Source organism: Sceloporus occidentalis, unplaced genomic scaffold (genome assembly GCF_023333645.1).
Source record: "Sceloporus occidentalis isolate IW3139 unplaced genomic scaffold, rSceOcc1.0.p SCAF_105, whole genome shotgun sequence".
Lineage (NCBI taxonomy): Eukaryota > Metazoa > Chordata > Lepidosauria > Squamata > Phrynosomatidae > Sceloporus > Sceloporus occidentalis.
Window position 1 is genome coordinate 3,044,105 of NW_028317085.1, and position 17,951 is coordinate 3,062,055.

At 40.9% G+C, this 17,951-nt stretch overlaps 1 protein-coding gene across 1 annotated transcript; it reads right to left on the reverse strand.

The window, feature by feature from the left end:
- Positions 1 to 432: 432 nt before the first annotated feature.
- On the reverse strand, positions 433 to 15,073 carry LOC149283405 (egl nine homolog 1-like). The gene is made up of 5 exons (XM_089497599.1): positions 14,786 to 15,073; positions 7,678 to 7,797; positions 6,839 to 6,975; positions 1,807 to 1,877; positions 433 to 497 (listed from the first exon to the last, which is right to left on the reverse strand). Exons 1-5 carry the CDS (start codon positions 15,071 to 15,073, stop codon positions 433 to 435), a joined length of 681 nt encoding a protein of 226 aa, XP_089353725.1.
- Between the last annotated feature and the right edge of the window lie 2,878 nt (positions 15,074 to 17,951).

The following is a 17,951-nucleotide window of genomic DNA, read 5'->3' on the forward strand; positions in this document are numbered from 1 at the left end:
TATATACACCAAGATACCCTTGTGTATAACACAAGTAAAGTCATTCATGCATGTTTTAGCATTACTTTATCCCAAAAAAATGCATTCAATGACAAACTGCGCTTTAAAAATATCCATAATTTATTATGGTTTCTATAGAAAGGACAGTTGGAGGATGACAAATTAAGCAGCAAAACATAAAAAATAGACAGCAATGCATTAGTTCTTTGCAGTTTGTTTGTATGAGCAGAGAATAAAACCTGCTCTGTTATGTCAGCGTTTTGTATTTCAATGTAAAATTACATAAGCAAGTAGTTCTTTACAAATTTCATTTTCCTGGTTTCCCAAAGGTCAATTCATTTGATGATCTGTGGCACTTCAACCAAGTTACAAATTAGAGGAAATCCAGCCACCATAGGTGCTGATGTATAATATTCTGCGCATGGCAAGTCCTCAGATGGCTTCTTTAGTAATGGAGTCACGAGGTTTGTTGAGATCAACCCTCACCCCCTTTTCACCTACAAAGAAATAGGTAGCATTAGTGAAAAACTTAGACTACTGTCAAACAAATAGTGATGGGAAACTTGGTAATGAATGCATTAAAAATGGGAATTTTGCATCAGTCATTGTTATATAGGGTATATGGTAACAAGTAATATGTGCTATTAAAACAGGCATTTGCAAATTAGCATCTTACATTTTCAAAATTTTTTATGTGAACCTCAATTAAAAACCTGAATTAAAAGTTTATATTTTTGTAAAGTCATAAATTGTCAGAAACTCTCATTATCCTTGTCATGATTAACTCATATGATGTAGTGGATGCATGCAAGGGTAATCCAGCAGAGGTGGTTAGTTCCTTTGTGTTAGCATTCAATGAGTTAATCTGCTTTAAATCAGTTTCTTTGTGCATGCCCTCTGTATCTGTTATGGCTAGAAGTGTCATCTTCCCAAAGGACCCCTGTGGTTCATGGCCCAACTGATAAAGATCCTGAGTTATAGGAATTCCATTCCTAGCATAGGTGGAGGGGTTTCCATCACCCATAACTTATTGGCACATCAAAGATGGGAACCAATTCTTGGGGAAGGTGTCATATAATCGGTCATGTGGTCAGAGGGGCGTTTTCTTGCAAATACAGCCCATTGATTTTAAGAACTGTTTGCCGGTTAAATTTTTCTTTTCTATGTTTTGTTTTTTTATAATTGCGGCACGGTGTAGCATTTGTCTTTTTGTTATTAAAATATTCATAATCCAAATATGTCTTTGGGCTCTAGTATTGATATCCACAAACCCTAAGGATAACAAGGTTACCAAATTGTTATCTAATTTCTAGAGGATATATATAGATATAGATATATATATGTTGTTTGGCCGGAGTGGGTTGACCCTGCATAACACACAGTTAAATCAATGAAATGTATTAAGTCCACTGATTAAGTAATCATTCTGGTCCAACTCCGTCACTTAAGTGATGTGAAAGGGTTGGTCCATCATAATGTAAAGCAAGGTTTACGAGTTGAACTCTGCTCTACGGAAAGTAACCTGTTGTGTATACTTTGGCTTACAACACATTGTAAGCATTTATAAAAACTTCTCCTGAACATGGCTAATCAACAAACTGCATCAAGCGGATCTATATTTTTGTTTTTAACAAATTAGACATTTAAAGTTTGCTTTCAAATTTTTACTTCTAAAAAGTGTACATTTCCATTAACACTACTCTCTTAATCGCTAATATGAAAGATAAACTTTGGGAAATGTGAAAATATATGAAACATTTATAAAAGAAACGGAACCTAAATGGTACATTTCAAAAATATGCATACCTGTTGTAAGGTATTTTTCTTTTGCTCTTGCCCTTTCATCTGCATCAAAATACCACACTGTTATTGCGTACCTAAAGAAAAATAAAATGTTTTAATTCTGATTAATTATATAGTGGGCAATGACATGGCTATGTTGCGACTAGGGCTGAAACAACTAATCGATAAATTCGATAATAATGTGGCCGTCAACGATTTTCATTATCGATTAATCGAATAGAGTTTTATCGATTATAAAAATTATAATCCGACCTCTAACAGAGATCGGATTATAACACTAGAATCCAGATCCCCTGCTGCAGGGGACCTGGATTCCCCTCACTGTCGGCCGGTCTCTCTCTTCCCCTCCCATACACCCCTCTGACTCCTCCCCCTCCCATACATCACTCTGCCTCTCTACCCGGCTCCGTTACTGACTTCATAGAAGCCTCAGCGTAAGTGAACGGAGGCTGTCTGTGCGCATCGTTTAGACCTCCACCGGCTGACAGAGGATCATCCTCTCTGTCAGCCGGTGGGGGTCTGCATCGCACAGACAGCCTCCGTTACTGCCCTTCACTTACGCTGAGGCTTCTATGAAGCTGCAGTGAAAGTTCCTGTCAGTAACGGAGCCGGGTAGAGAGGCAGAGCGGTGTATGGGAGGGGGAGGAGTCAGAAGGGTGTATGGGAGGGGGAGGAGCCAGAGTGGTGTATGGGTGAGTTTTATAGTGGTGTATGGGGGGTATTATGAATTTCAGGGCATATAGGGGGTATAAGGCATATCACTGGCATATAAGAGGTATAAGACATATATGGGGGCACAGTGGCAAGCTGGGGGTCAGATGTGCATAACCGGGGGCAGTTTGGTAAATAAAAAAAATGTAAACAGTTTTTATTAAATATGAAAAATAGTTAACATATGAATTAATATTTACTAATAACTTTGTATTAAAACCTAGTTTGAGAAACACTGTGTTTGGGTTCTTGTAGCTTTTATTATTATGTCAGTAAAATAAGAAGGTGAATAGAGAGAGGCCATTGTGATAAAGAGATGAAAGTGTAAATTGTACGTTTTTTATTACATTATTTTAAATTGAAAAATAAATTAAATTTTTTTATCCGATGAATCGAAAAAATAATCGGCCAACTAATCGATTAAAATAATCGTTAGTTGCAGCCCTAGTTGCGACATTTCAGAAAACTGAAACATGTCAGAACCTTATAACCAGCATAGTAGATCTTAACACTACATAATTTAAGATTAAAACAAATATGTATTTTATGTATGTCACAATATGCCACATGGTAAACTAAACACTGCTCTTCGAAGACTCAACCTGTAACAGCTTAGAATATACACGAGGATAAAGGAGTATTCAGGTAGATAGAAGCCGCTCTCCCGCATTTGTCAACCTCCAAATCACTAAATACTCACCGCCGCAAAGGCTAGCTCAACGAGAGCTCTAGTGCCACCTCCTGGCTTCTCCAGGTTTATAAGACATCCGTCTAGAGCTTTTGGATACAGTATACACCATAAGTTAAAATAATTAGTATCTGATCATTTATGGTCACTGCAATTTTTGTCTATGCATTGCCAAAAATGTAGTGTTTTATGTGCTGTGTGGGGTAGGGCTCAGAGACAAACCAGCACGAGGTAAAGAGGACTCTGCTTGCAAATTACTTGACAAACCTGGAATGCAGGGATCTATGCAGAACAATAACAGTGCTCCCAATCAGGTCTTCATTGCTTCTAAATTAAATTTATAAAGTGCATGCTATAAAGTGATTTTAAAGCAGCTATGTGAGTACCAGTAGTTAGTGGATTATTTATGACACACGGATTACAGCACTCCCAATAATCACACAACTTTCACTATACACATTGTGTCCTAGGGGCAGTGGCGTTATGCTGTGCCCCCCAGTGTGCCCCCGCCAATTGAAACGCTATACCATTCACCCGGCCCACCGCCGGGAAACCGGGACATTTACCGGTGTGCCGGCACACTAAGCTCCAATTGCAGCCGATGTGGCTGACAGTTTCAAGGCAGCTGTAAAGCCGCCTCCGCTGGCCACTTAATGGATTGCCGGCATGCCGATCACTGACTGAGGCTCTTCGTCCCGCCCCTTTGAAGGGGGCGGGCTCTTGCGGAACAGTTGCTTGTCACTGCCTGACAGGGAGAAGAGCACGAGGGAGAAGAGCAGCGGTGTAACAGTGGAAGAATGAAGGACAGCAAAAAAAGTATTTTATTTTAAATAAATAGTGGAGGTGACAGAAGGAGGGAAATTAATAAGGGGGGGCTGCATTGGGAAAATTAAATACACAAAGATGGTGGCTGGGGACATAATTACACATCAGGGTGGTTAGAAGGATGTCACGTATATCAATACACAAACGGGGGGGTTAATACACATGGGTATGGGGGCCATTATATTAACCAGTACAAGGGGTTGGTGCATCAATACACAAGGAAGGGGGGCTGGCTGGGGGCATCAAATAAATCAATACACAAGGGAGGGGGGTTGGCTGGGGGCATCAAATAAATCAATACACAAGGGTGTATTGCAAAAATGCACAAAGGGGGGTGGCTGGGGGGGGCACAAATACACAAGAGTCAATACACACAAACAACAAAGCAATGTGGAAGGCGTTTTTTATACTATTAGTAGGTTATCCCATCCTGATGTGGGGGTCCATGTGGCAGCAGAGCCTGTCCTGGTGTATGTGTTTGGGTGTCAGTGTGGCAGACCCTGTCCTGATATGTGTTTGGTCATCTGTTTCCTGGCACTTTACTTGCTGTAGAGGGTTAAATAGAACTTTGTAATTTTTATTTATCCAGATTTTGTGGTCACTTCAGAGGACAAAACTTTCTAGTCCTAGAAATCAGTGAGAGGAAAAGTAAAGGTTTTGTGTTATTTACTCTTATTTCAATCTGGATATATTATTAAAAAGGAAACGTAGATGTTGGTTCAGAGTTTGTGAAACTCAATTCTTGATTTCATTATACAGGACACTATTCCCCTTTGGTTTCACAGGCCTTCACAGACCAAGTGGTATTCACCTTAGTTATATGCAGCTGTATGCATTGTGTTATCTGTAATGAGGTGTTCATTTGGTGACAGTGCTAGGATGGTTGTGTTGCATTAATGGCTAAAAGTTTTGTTGAAGTTTAATATTTCGTTTTCAAGAATATTGTTAAGAATAAGGCTATCACTGTTTTGTTGCGCTGAATAAAACTGGACTTTTTCATTTAAAAATTTTTGCAGTAGCAAATGTTTGATTCCATTATGTCTAATCTCTTTAATTTATTTGGGCCTTTTAACTTTTTTTATTGCTGGGATTTTAATAATGTGATAAAAAAAAATAAAAATTATTTATAGTTGTCAAATAGTGTGTCAAATTCTGTTGATCTGTATCTGCTATGCTATGTTTCCATACTTTATTTTTGTATACCTGCAAATACAGGTTTTTTTTGTCTTATTCAGTTGCATGTACTGTTTCCATGTGTTGTTTATTTGATCTATACCTGAACTACAGGGTGTAAGTAAAAGAGCGGTATGGTTTAGTGAATGAGGGGACAAAGGGACTCTGGGGATGATTACAGGGGAGAGGACTTCTTAATGTGATGGTGCAGTCAGAAGGAGCGAAGTCTGCACTGACTCTCACTGTCTTCCCCTGATCTGCAGTCAGTGTGGCAAATATATTGGCAGCAGGGTCTAATAATATATATTGGCTGCAGGGGCTAATATTAATATATATCGGAAGCCGGGACTAATAATATATACCGGCAGCAGGGTCTAATATTACTATATATCAGCAGCAGGAGCTAACAACATATATTGGCAGCAGGGGCTAATAATATTTATTGGCAGCAGGGTCTAGTATTTATATACATATTGGCAGCAGGGTCTAATATCGGCAGCAGGGGCTAATAATATATATCAGCAGTAGGGGCTAATATTAATATATGTTGGCAGCAGGGTATAATTTTTATGTATATCGGCAGCAGGGTATAATAATAATAATAATAATAATAAGTATGTATCCGCAGCAGGGGCTATTAATATTAATATATATCTGAAGCAGGGTGTAATATTTCTATATATTGTCAGCAGGGGCTAATATAAAAGAATGAAAAATAACTGCCAGTTTAGCTGTTATTTTGAAATCATATTTCAATCAGTCTTTACTTCAAAGAGATAAGTGCATATTATGTAGTTAAAAATGCACGTCTAACGTGTGTATGTATATGTATATGTATATGTATATATATATATATATATATATATATATATATATATATATATATTAGTGTATATGTACCGTTTTATAATTGGCCCCTCCTACTTTGGTCCCTGGCCCCCCATGTGCCCCCCCTAAATATGAAAGCTGGAGACGCCACTGCCTAGGGGGAAACCACATGTCATCATATGCATTTGCCCCTTTCCTCACTACTCTGCTGTGCAGAAGATATATCTGGCTGAACACATGCCTATCAGCTACAGCACTGGATCGGGAAATACTACAGGTTGGGGCAGTGATGCCTTTATCTTTGGGCTGCCCTTGTCCTAAGTATAATAAAAAGCTTTGCGTGCCTGTAAGAAGTGTATTGCTGGGATATGAGGACATATTCTAGTGCACCTTTTAATAATGTCTATGGAGTTATGCCTCCATAGTGTAAATAGGTTGACGGGGGGGGGGGGATCAAAGATCACCCTTATAACTGGCAAATAGTGCAGCGGGACATTGCGGGGCTTGACCAGTGGGACTGCCACCGCCTAAACAGGCCCCTCTAGGCCAGGAGACGTCAGTGGGTCAGGGTCTTTGATTTCAAAGGAGGTGCTTTCCTGCCACTGACTGTCAGACTACAGAGTAGGGAAACTGCTGCAGAGTCAGGAAAGTTATGTTTCGGTTTTGTAAAGTACTTTAATATGAATTTTTCTATAGCTGGGGCGTCAGGGACATCAAACTGAACAACATGAATAAAACTAGTAGATATGCTCATGTTTGTCCAGGAAGGTTAATTTCTCATTACCAAACCAAATAATTTCCCCAATTTACCTTGTAGCAAAGGCTGGCTGAACTTCATGAGGATTGCGCCGGTCTGACCAGAAAAACAACAGTCTATCAAATTTTGGCTCAATATCCGCAAACTGGGCTTTACCTTCGGGAAAGATTCTAAGCACACCCCCATTAACCTGCAAAGTCAAATGGTACATATTAATACAGTATACAAAATTCACTTTATATAGTTGGGCTTTCGTTATATTGTTAAGCAAGTTGGTGCCAGTTTTGATAGAAATTTTTATTCAAACGTATCCTATGCACACCGATATCTCAGCTCAAACCTTCACTTAATGGCAAATCACTAACATGCTTTATTCTTTTTATGATTTTTATTCTTTATTGTGATAAATTGGGACAAAATGTCTCCTAGTTCAAACAAACCAGAAGAATACAAAATATAGTCTGTCAGAGACACTGAACTGTCTTTTTAGGGTCTTGATGGGCTCCGGCTGGTTCTGGCTTATGAGGTGGAACCTGCGCCATGTTTATACGCAAGTTTTATTCTAGATGTTATAATGCATTTTATTTACTACTGCTGTTAAATCCCAAATAAACAACCACACTTTGTTTTCTATCCAAAAGTTGTGTCTATTTATTTTTATTATTCATAACATTTATTCATTGATTGTGCTCCCAGCAACACAAATGTACTGCACAAGTATGAGTCACGTTTGGAACGATAAGACCAATTTGATTAAAGATCAGATCATAACCAAGGCCGTTGTTATAGTTTTCAGTTCTATAATACACGTGCATAATATGAAATAAATGTCAGCCCAACTTTTCACAGGTGTACAGTAAAATCAAATAGGATAAAGGTATATTTGTGTTACCTTCGCATCCCAGTCTTTATTAAGATAGTATATGCAAGTGACACATCTTCCATCTCCATTGGGATTATCCACATGTCTCACATATCCCGTTCCTTTTCCTGGGTAACACGCTACCATCGCCTGGAAGCAAAATGAAAGAATTACAAACAGAATAACTACTCCGAGAAGAAAATAAGTGTACATTTTTATGTTGAGAGCTCCAAAAAATAATGTTATTACGTTAAATTGTTCAACATGTAGGAAAGAGAGACAGAAAGCCCAGTTTGTTTTGGGTACCTTATGTTTCAGTTTTCAATTTTATCTATTCTAATTCTAACATAGCGCCAAAATCTGTGTTAACTGCCTTAAAAAAAAAAAAAGTATGTAACAATTTATATTAGATGCTTTACATAAAGCTTGCTCATTCCAAACTTCAAAAATCATGAAAGAGCCAAAAACACACCTTAATTTTAGTTAGGTAAAAGGTTATTTAACAGAACTGCCTTCAGCATATAGAGTCACGGGTCAATACATGGTTGCCAACTCCTTGCCCATGTATTTAAGTAAGCAGAAAGGATGACTTGTTTATTGTAATTATCTATGCAAATGATAATCCTGTTACACCAAAATGGAAAATCACAGCCAAAAAGAAAAAAAAAAAAAAAAAAAAAAAAGTTTACCCACGAGGGCCCGACCAAATAATAGATTACTTTTACTAGAAACAATAGTGGTCCATTATTTCAGAAATCTCATACTGGGAACGATTAACGTAACGTTTCTTAAGGTAGACAACGGAGCATGGATTTAGCAAGAGTTGCACAGCCATTGTGCAAGCCAACAAGTAAAAGTTTTAATATGAATTCCTTCATGGCAAAAGGTAAGGTTAGGCCTCAGCAGCTATTTTTCTCAATAACCTTTGTTACTCAAACGGCTCTTCAAAGTTTTTGTTTTATTTGGCCCAAATTAATGTTAGAAAATACACATTTCCATAACCTTTTGCACCTTTGGTGCTTTTGCGGGCTGCGTACCATTATTCTGACTTGAGGGTCAAGTCCGTTAGTCCATTTTTTTTTTTTTTATTCAGGAAATGCATATTTATTGTTTTTTTATTGGATTTATGATATACTAATTGAGATGTGAGGCTGTGACATTAGCAGGGTTCCACCATTTTTTTCTGACAGCATACGGCCCCATTTTTTACTTTATTGCATAGGTTACCATAGTAGCAAGCGGACATATAAAGCTGTCTGCTCTATGGACCTTTCTGCAGCAGAAATATTTTCTTTTACAGACTTACCACTAGACCTGTGCGTTTTCATTGTTCAGCCCGAATACCGAACATACGAACATGGTGGCGGCAAAACGTAGACGAAGACACACAACGCACTAATCTCCCTGGTCCCTTCCCCATCTAGCCTACCTTATCTATGCAGCATCGCAGAGGTTAACGGAAGCGGAAATCCGTAGGTTCGCCGTCAGGGGTTTAAGGGCCGTGCAAACGACTATTGGTCCCCTGCAGGGGCCTCCTCTGGCATCAACCAATTAACTCCTGACGGTGAACCTACGGATTTCCCGTCAGTGAAAGGGCTGTGCAAGCGACTCTATTGGGCGACCAATAGGCTTGGTTGATGACAGAGGAGGCCCCTGCAGGCGACCAATAGAGTTGCTCGTACGGACATTTACAGTCCTGGCGCCAAAGCTGCTGTGTAGTCCGTTGCGCGTTAACCCTGTATTAACCTCTTATACAAAAAAATGAAGAAAAAAAAAATGAACACGAAGAATGTACACGAATATTAGCCCGAACCGAACACAGGAACGGGCAAATACTCGTGGAATACGAAGATCTTTTCCCCCCCATGAAGACAAACACGAAGAGAAGGCCGGCGCCCAAGTCTACTTACAACCGGACAAGCTGACAATTGGTTCTCCCCACTGTGCATTTAAGTATAAATGCGAGGCTTTCCGCTAACGCTCTCACATGTATGGTTAAACACACACAAGACTTCTGCAATAAAAATGGTAAGATAGCTGTCAATCTGCAGCCTTCCCTGCACTACTAGAAAAATGAAATCATTTTTTGTGATTGATGTTAGCGATCATAAATAGGTGCCACCATGTATATATTAGCCTTCCTGAGCCCGCTTATCAAGTGCCTACAACATGTTTGGTAAAGAAAGCATTAAATGCTGCTGAGAGCAAGACTCCTGTAACATTTTGTTCTACTTTACTGAAAGGGTAGAAGATACCTGGAAAAGTCTGTCACTGGAAGTAGCAGAGGTAAACACAGCAAAGGAACTCAGGAAAGTTAAAGGACAAGCCATCCTAAAATAAAAGGCATTCCTTCCAGTGCTACTTTTGCAGTAAGGGGCGATCATGGGTCGGTTGGGTAAGTCAATCATGTGTCAGTGTACGTGTGTGTACATACATATATACGTCAGATTTCTAGTTATGAAAACCAACATTAATGAGGAATTCTTAAATCGTAGCTATGGATCACATATACATTCACTTTGGTAAATGTGAATGAAACATACTGAATAAACGGCGACTTGAAGCAATAACACATACTGGACGGCAGGTACAGCCTGTAGACCGTCAGATTGAGTTATATAGTGGCAGATTAACGCTGTCACATGTCATCGTCGTGTACAACTTTGATGCTGTGCAAAGCACATGACAGGGATGAAAAGGCAACACATTTGTAAAGCTGCACAATTGCCTAAGCTCTGAATGCCACTGCAGGGCATGGGATAACAAAAATGTGCTGATCCCCTTAGAGCTCAATGTTAACAAAAGCTTTCCAATCGCACCCATACCCATCCATACTCCCAGAAGCAGGAGATATATTCACATACACACACGTGATTAAAGAGGAAATAGAAAGCATTAAGTATGGCAAACAACATATACTATTTGAGCATTTAGCAAAAGCATTAAGCCATTTATCATTTACGTTAATGATTAGTGAGAGTACTCATCTACCCATGATCCTCTTCAACTTGTACACTTGGTCATCACAATCTAGCGGACTTGTGGAGATCAGTGTACTGCACCAGTTATGTCACACTCAACATAATTACATAGAAACGAATGCCCCAAATGGCATCCACTGCGCCATATGCATGGAACGATGTAGAGTGTGCATAACGTAGCACCTTCTCACCTTTTCTTCTAGAAGGCATCAATCTATTTAAAGGAGGTGATCAAGTACACATTATCAAACCTTAGTTTGCCATCGCAACTGTTGAAGTACCAGCAGTATACAGAACTAAAGGAAAAGTTGCAACCTTTATCATAGGTACTTTGCACCGATGAACATTTGCTGAAACGAGATAGCAGATATAGGGACTTGGAAGAAGTTTATTTCAAACAAACTCCGCTCGAACATGGCCATTGTCTTTTTCCTGGTCAAACCCTTCAGCGTTTTGCAGATGAAACCGATACATGATGTAAGCTTGTTTAACCCCTTGATGACAATTGCCGGTCCGGGCACGTCACGGAAAAACATGTCGTTAACGACAAATGACGTGCCAGGACCGTCATTTGTTAAAACGGGTAAAAAAAAAAAATAAAAAAAAAAATCGATCCGTGATCGATTTTTTTACCCAAACGGCGTTGCTGTAATGCCTCGACCTCGAGGCATTCAGCAACGCCATGATCGGAATCAGGGGCCATGCCTGGCCCCTCCCCGGGGCGTCAACATCCGCCATACAACGTATGGCCCGTTTTAAAAGCGTTTAGGAGGCGATCAACGATCACCTCCTAAACTTAAATGGTGTCGCTGGAATGCCTCGATCAGGAGGCATCCAGCGACACCAAACACTTACCTCTTGATGGACTGTGACCGCTCCGGAGAGCGGTCACAGCCGCAGCTGCCGGTGATCTTCGCCATCAGCAAGATGCCGGCGGCCCGGGAAAAAAAATAATAAAGACGAAAAAGTTCGCTAGACGGTCTCCTGACCCTCTAGAGAACTCTGGCTCCACTTGCAGGTTGAATACAGGTACTGCATTCAACTATGCAAGTCAATGGAGCCCAGCTTTCTAATCACAGTGTGATTAGAAAAAAATAAATTAAAAATAAAATAAAATTAATAATCATTAGAAAAAAAATAGTAAAAAACCAGTAAAATGTAAAAATAATTTCCCTCTGATGTCACTATCAGGAGAACCTTCAAGTTTGAAAAAAAAATGTTAAAAAGTTTTAAAAAAGGCAAAAAAAAATTAAAATATATATTTAAAAAATATATTTTTGTGAGCAAGTCCTAAAATTAGCACATTAGCTTAAAACAATTCTCGCATGGAAAGAGTTAAAATACTGGCATATTAAATGCCCATGGGGTGTCTACTTTTAAAAAATGTATGATTTGATGGGGTAAATTGAATTGGCCGGATTCAACAATGTCCCAAATAACACGGGGGGAAGGATGGCCACACATCTAATTTCCAATTAGAAAAATGCACACGTACCAAATGTGGCCTTTTAGTTCCCCCCAAAAATGACAAACCCATGCATGTGGGGTATCACTGTACTCAGGAGATGTTGCTGAACACATATTGGGGTGTCGTGTGACAGCGGCATATACCAGGAGCTGTAAATTCATACATAAAGTAGGTGTGTGTGGGAAAAATACAATACAAATACAAATACACACAAAAATACTACTGCAAACTTTGAAAAAATGCTGGTGGTAAAATGTGTGCATGCAAAGAGTTAATATACCAGCATTTAAAATACCCTGGGGTGTCTAGTTTTCAAAAATATATGGTTTTGTTGGGCACACTGAAATGGCCCGGATCAAAGATGTACCAAATAGGGCATGGGCAGTGGATCCCCAAATGCCAAAGTTCAACATTGAAAATGCGCATGCCCCAAATGTGAACCTTTTGCCCCCAAACACCCAGGCAAAATCATTCATGTGAGGTATCGCTGTACTCAGGAGATGTTGCTAAACACATATTGGGGTGCTTTATGATAGTGACATATACCAGAACTTGTTTATTCATACCTAAAGTAAAATGTGTGTGAAAAAACAAATGCAAAAAAAATGACTACCATAAAGTTTGACAAAGGCTGATGGTAGAATTAGTGCTTGGAAAGGGTTAAAATACTAGCATTTGGAATACCCTGGGCTGTCTAGTTTTCAAAAATATATGACTTGATGGGGTAAATTGCATTGGCCGGCTTCAAAGATACCTGAAATGGCACATGGGGGGAAGAATTACCAGATTTGGAAAAAAGGCTTTGAAATAGCAAAACGCTACCTGTACTTTTTGCCCCATAATGTGTAGAAAAAAGCAAAAAAACAAAAACATTGGGTATTTCTAAACTCAGGACAAATAGTAGAATCTATTTAGCATGTTTTTTGATTACCTTTTATAGATGAGTAAAAGATTTTTTAACTAAAAGTTAGAAACAGTCATTTTTTTCTAAATTTTTCACCATATTTTATACTTTTTTTAATAGTAAATAATATGATACAATCAAAACAATGTCATCTAAAGAAAGCCCTTCTTGTCCTGAAAAAAACAATATCTAATGTGTGTGGGTTCAGTAAACGGGAAAGAAGAAAATTACAACTAAACACGAGCAGCGCAGAAATGTTAAAACGGCCATTGTCACGAAGGGCACAAAAAGTAAAATCAGCCTTTGTCACGAAGGGGTTAAGCAAACGTATGCAATACGCTGCTTGTTATGTGCTGTGGAATATGATGGAGCTATATAAATCAATATTTACAGTCTTGCTGAAGGTTTATACGATTGGCTCAAACCAGTTTCCGCTACCTTCTCTACCTTTCAACCTCATTATGTTTGACAAAGGGTGGAGGGTTTCAAGGTTCAACCTATGGATCCTGTCCTCCCGTAAAAAACGCAGGCAGAAAGAACAAGCAGGCCATTGCGTCTTCAGAAAACTCTGATAATACACTTTTTATAACTGCATTCCTGTAATGAACCTTCGGCCTAACATTGAAGATAGCCTGACGTCCATTAGTTAAAGAGGAACGTTAGCTACACAGACATGGTGGGCTGGGTTACAGAATATAGAGAAAATAGTTGAAGACCTAGTGGCAGTAAAAAGGAAGGGGATAACGACAACAGCGTTGTCAGCTCAGTTCTTGCAAACACAGATTGCGAGATGAAGAGGGCCAAAGTGTGACAAGCAGGAAAAGGAGTAGGGGATAAAAGCAGTGCACTCTGGGGGAATAGGACTTGAAGACCAAGCTCATGATTGGCTTTACAAGAAACATGATGGGTTCATGAACATCTATATCCAGTCCTTAATGCTTTCTTCTGCCTCTGCTCGACTTTCAGATATGTCTGCTGTATTCTATATGTGGCAAACTTATATAAGTAATACATACTCAAAGCTTTATCTTAAATAGTTACAGTTTTTACTCACCTTCCACTTTAACACAAGTACTCACCTATTTGTGATCCTCTGGAACACCTCTCTGTCTCCTGAAGCGATTCTGACGCACACAAGGTATCATGCAAAATCATTGAGTAAATATTGGAGGCCATACATTTCTTTGTATCATGGGGCTTATTCACTAAAAGAAGAATTGTGTTTAAAGGACCAACTACAGTGAACTTATTTTGTAGGAAGAGCATGGCTGGCACTGTGTGATGTATAGATAAATCAAGTTTTGTTAACCATTTAATGATATCTTATGCACGGCTAGCTAAGCCCTTCTTGCTGGAGAAGCTTGTCCACGATGGCCATCATGGTAACTAGGAGTAGAATAGTTAAGAACACAACGTTCCTGCAAATTCTTCTGACAACTCTCCCTTTAGTGAATAAACCCCAGTGTCTTTTTACTGCAGCCGTACACACAAAGCATAGCACAAGACCTTGAAAAGCATCATGGACACATATGATGAAGAAGTCCCTCAGGTAACATGTATGATTGACAAGCATATGTTCAAGGAATACAGCTTCTTGACATCTGCCAAAGCAACACATCTGGAGTGTCAACATATAGAGCACCTGGTAACCTCAAACTGTCAATGGGCTGAAGACATAGAATTCGCCAGCATAAAGCATTACAATATGTCCTTGTTTTACATGCATAATCACACACACACACATATATATATACACACACACCTATATATATACATCGCTCTTACCTTCGTCCTGCCGTTGATCCTGAAGCTGTCCAGCTTGCCATTGCAGTGCCGGATGAGATCGTCCATGCTGCTCATGAGCTCCCTTATCGCGCTGCAGCCGGCCTCCTTCCCCTCCACCCAGGTGATCTGATCGCCGCGGATGTCGCGGGTCGAGTCGCTCTTCTGGTTGACGAGCTGCCCGTCTGTAAAGCGGCCGGTCTTGTGCAGGGCTTTCACCTCGGACACGATTCTCTCCCCCAGCTCCTGGCCCAGGAAGTCGTCCAGCACACAGATGCCATGCTTGCTCATGCACGGAGCGATGTACTCCTGCGCCAGCTTCTGCAGCAGCGGCTTCGTCTGGCCATTCGGCCGCCCGACTCCCTCTCTCCTCCTCGCCGTGCTGCTCCCCCCTACCTCCCCGGAGGTCTGGGTGTAATCCTCTTCCTTGATGGCCCTCAGCGTGGCCCCTCCGACCACCAGCTCCCTCTGCTCGCCACCCCCCGAACTTGTAGCCTCCGCGGCGTCTGGGGCATCTTGTGCCGGGGCTGAGGGCGCAGTAGGAGGCTGCTGCGGCGGTTCCTTTTTGGGGTCCTTTTGCAGGGAAGTGCCGGTGTTTGCCCCCGGGGTAGTTGCCGGGCTCCCCTTGCAGACCAGTTTATGCTTCTTCCAGTCCTGCCGCTGATGCTCTTTGCTGCAGTAGAAGGAGCTCCGGCAGCGGCCGCACAGCAGCAGGTTCTCCATCTTCCCGCACAACTCGCAGTACTGCCGGTCACGGTCACACGGACAGCCGCCTTTACAACCCTCGCTAGTCCCACCGGCCATGATGACCACTCTATGCCACCCCGTCTAGATGACAAGCAAAAAAACGCAAATCAGTTTGTCCTTTGTGCCCACAATGTGCCAAACTCAGGCGGACACAGACACTACCCTACACAACGCCCCATTATCGATAACATCTGACTCGTAATGTTCGGGCTGTCACACCTACAACCCAAGCTAGGAGATGGGCTCCGGCCATTTCCACTTGTAATTAGGCATCGCAAAATGAAATCAAGGGCGGATCAAAGACTAGGGTGCAAGACCTGCGAACGGGTTCTGGAGAATAACTAAGTCAGAGGCCAAACTGCATGCACACACTCAGGGAGTGACGGCCTGACCTCTTTCTGGGTGCATTTCCTGTTGAGTGGCCGGGAAGTATCATGTGACACGTCTAGGGCAGGGGTTTATGGGAGATGTAGTGCTGCACGCCGTGTTACGCAACACAACCAAGTAGGCAGCGCTATCTAGGCTGGATTCTAGGCTTTTACCCCATTCACATATAAATGGTTCCAAGGGACAAGCCAATCAATAATGCAAATGATAGCTGAGTGCTCCCTTTACATTTTCGTGTGGTCCTGGGGGGATTCTGCAGAATCTACCATTTAGCTCCAACTCCAAAGGCCAGATGCATTGAAAAAGGGCCTGCTGCTGCCCTGAAACATTTGCACAATTTGCAATATGGAAAATAAAACTTTTATCCGATAACAGGGGTGGGGGGGGGTCTAACAAAAGCCCTGTGCGCACGTGCCAAACCGGCTCCTGATGATTCTTCCCATAGCTACTCGGTGGCGTGAAAATGGGACCGCCGAGGGAGTAGGTAGTTGATTTTCAGGTTGAAGAATGCCTATTAAGATACCTACAAGGGCATTTAAAATGCAGAATTTGTCAGTAAGGCTACGTGGGAAACTGGAGTCTGAGAAACGCAATTAAAAGAAAACCATTTATTTTATTTATGGCCAGGTTGTCCAGGTGGCCGCACTTGCCAGCGGCAATGAACTACATTGTGTGCGGTAAATAGTGAGTTGGTGGAAAATGACCCCTTAGTTCATTCATTATGCATCAGGATGGGATAACTAAAACGTTTCCTAAGTAAAAAGGACCAAGTTGTCTCTCCAAAATGCAGAGTAAATTACGTTTTTGTCAAATGCTACTGTTTAGAGATTAGGATATAAGTGTTATATATCCATACGAAGGGCTTTCTAAATAAGCTGACACTGATGCTTTAAAAGAGTAATTAAATAGCTTGTCACAATGGTTATGGTGTTTTATGAATGGCGGTAACCACTGTTACATTGTGTCTGCCTGCTACTACAACAAAAATGGTCAAAAGACAGATTTATCAGCATGCTGGCAGCTTATCTATTGAAGAAAAATCTTTGTTTCCTGCTACAATGCAGGCGTCACAGGCAATGGCCATCACCTTCGACCCCTGATCAGGTTACCTACCCTGTCAAGAAGATAAGAGAGACTAACACACACCATACACCCAAGCTTACTTGTGTGGCTTCACGTCTCCTTGCATGTGTTACGTGACCCCACTCAAGCCTACCTCCCATGGCAGGTCGATCCAGTGTGAAATCCCTTAAGTTGGGCTGACCCTACTTGTAGAAATAGAAAAAGGCCCTGCATGAACAATTCGGACCAGTCTCACAACTGCCTCTGGGCCAGCATTCCCCTTCTTTTCTGTAGGATCGGATACAAATCATGAGACTCATCCGTAGCGATTTCCTATCGCTGACACTTTTGGAAAAACCTGGTATAGAAAAGCATTAAAACATAAACACAAACATATCCACAAAAGCCAAGGATGTAACTTCTGGCACATGATTTTCTATGACTTTTCATTGTGTTTATAGAATAACATTAAACGGCAAAAGTGTGATAGACCAGGTATTCTATGTCACAGCCATAGATTGTCCATTCACAGGTCACCGTTACATACACTGCGGATGTGAGCTTCAGATGCCTATGTCTTTTTGTTGACAGAATGCATCTGCTACACTTTTGTTAAGTTTCCATGCCTGTTGACCACAAATGGCAGTCATGGGCATATTCCATTAACTCAGGGCCAGCCTTTGGGGTGTGCGACCTGTGCAACCACCAAGAGGCTCTGGAAATCCGAACTGATTCTGACCGTTTTGTATGAATCTTTGCTGAAAAATACAGTTTTCTCCTTAGAAATATCTTAAAAAACAGTCGTTAATAGGTCACAATGACACATAGTCTCAGTACACTACTGTCCTTAGACATACCCCCTAAAACATAAGTCTCCATCTATGGGCATTTGAAACATTGAGTGGTATACATTGAAATATTATGTTGGGTACAATCAGTAGCATTTCACCAAATAGATCTCCTGGCCTATGTT

What these genes read in the sequence shown, in the direction of transcription:
- LOC149283405 (XM_089497599.1), bottom strand. Translation starts at nt 15,073, where the DNA reads ATGAGCAAGCATGGCATCTGTGTGCTGGACGACTTCCTGGGCCAGGAG. An exon ending in ATAAAGACTGGGATGCGAAG is followed by an intron (nt 6,976 to 7,677) that starts GTAACACAAATA and finishes TTGACTTTGCAG; the next exon opens with GTTAATGGGGGTGTGCTTAG. An exon ending in CAGCCAGCCTTTGCTACAAG is followed by an intron (nt 1,878 to 6,838) that starts GTAAATTGGGGA and finishes ATTTTTCTTTAG; the next exon opens with GTACGCAATAACAGTGTGGT.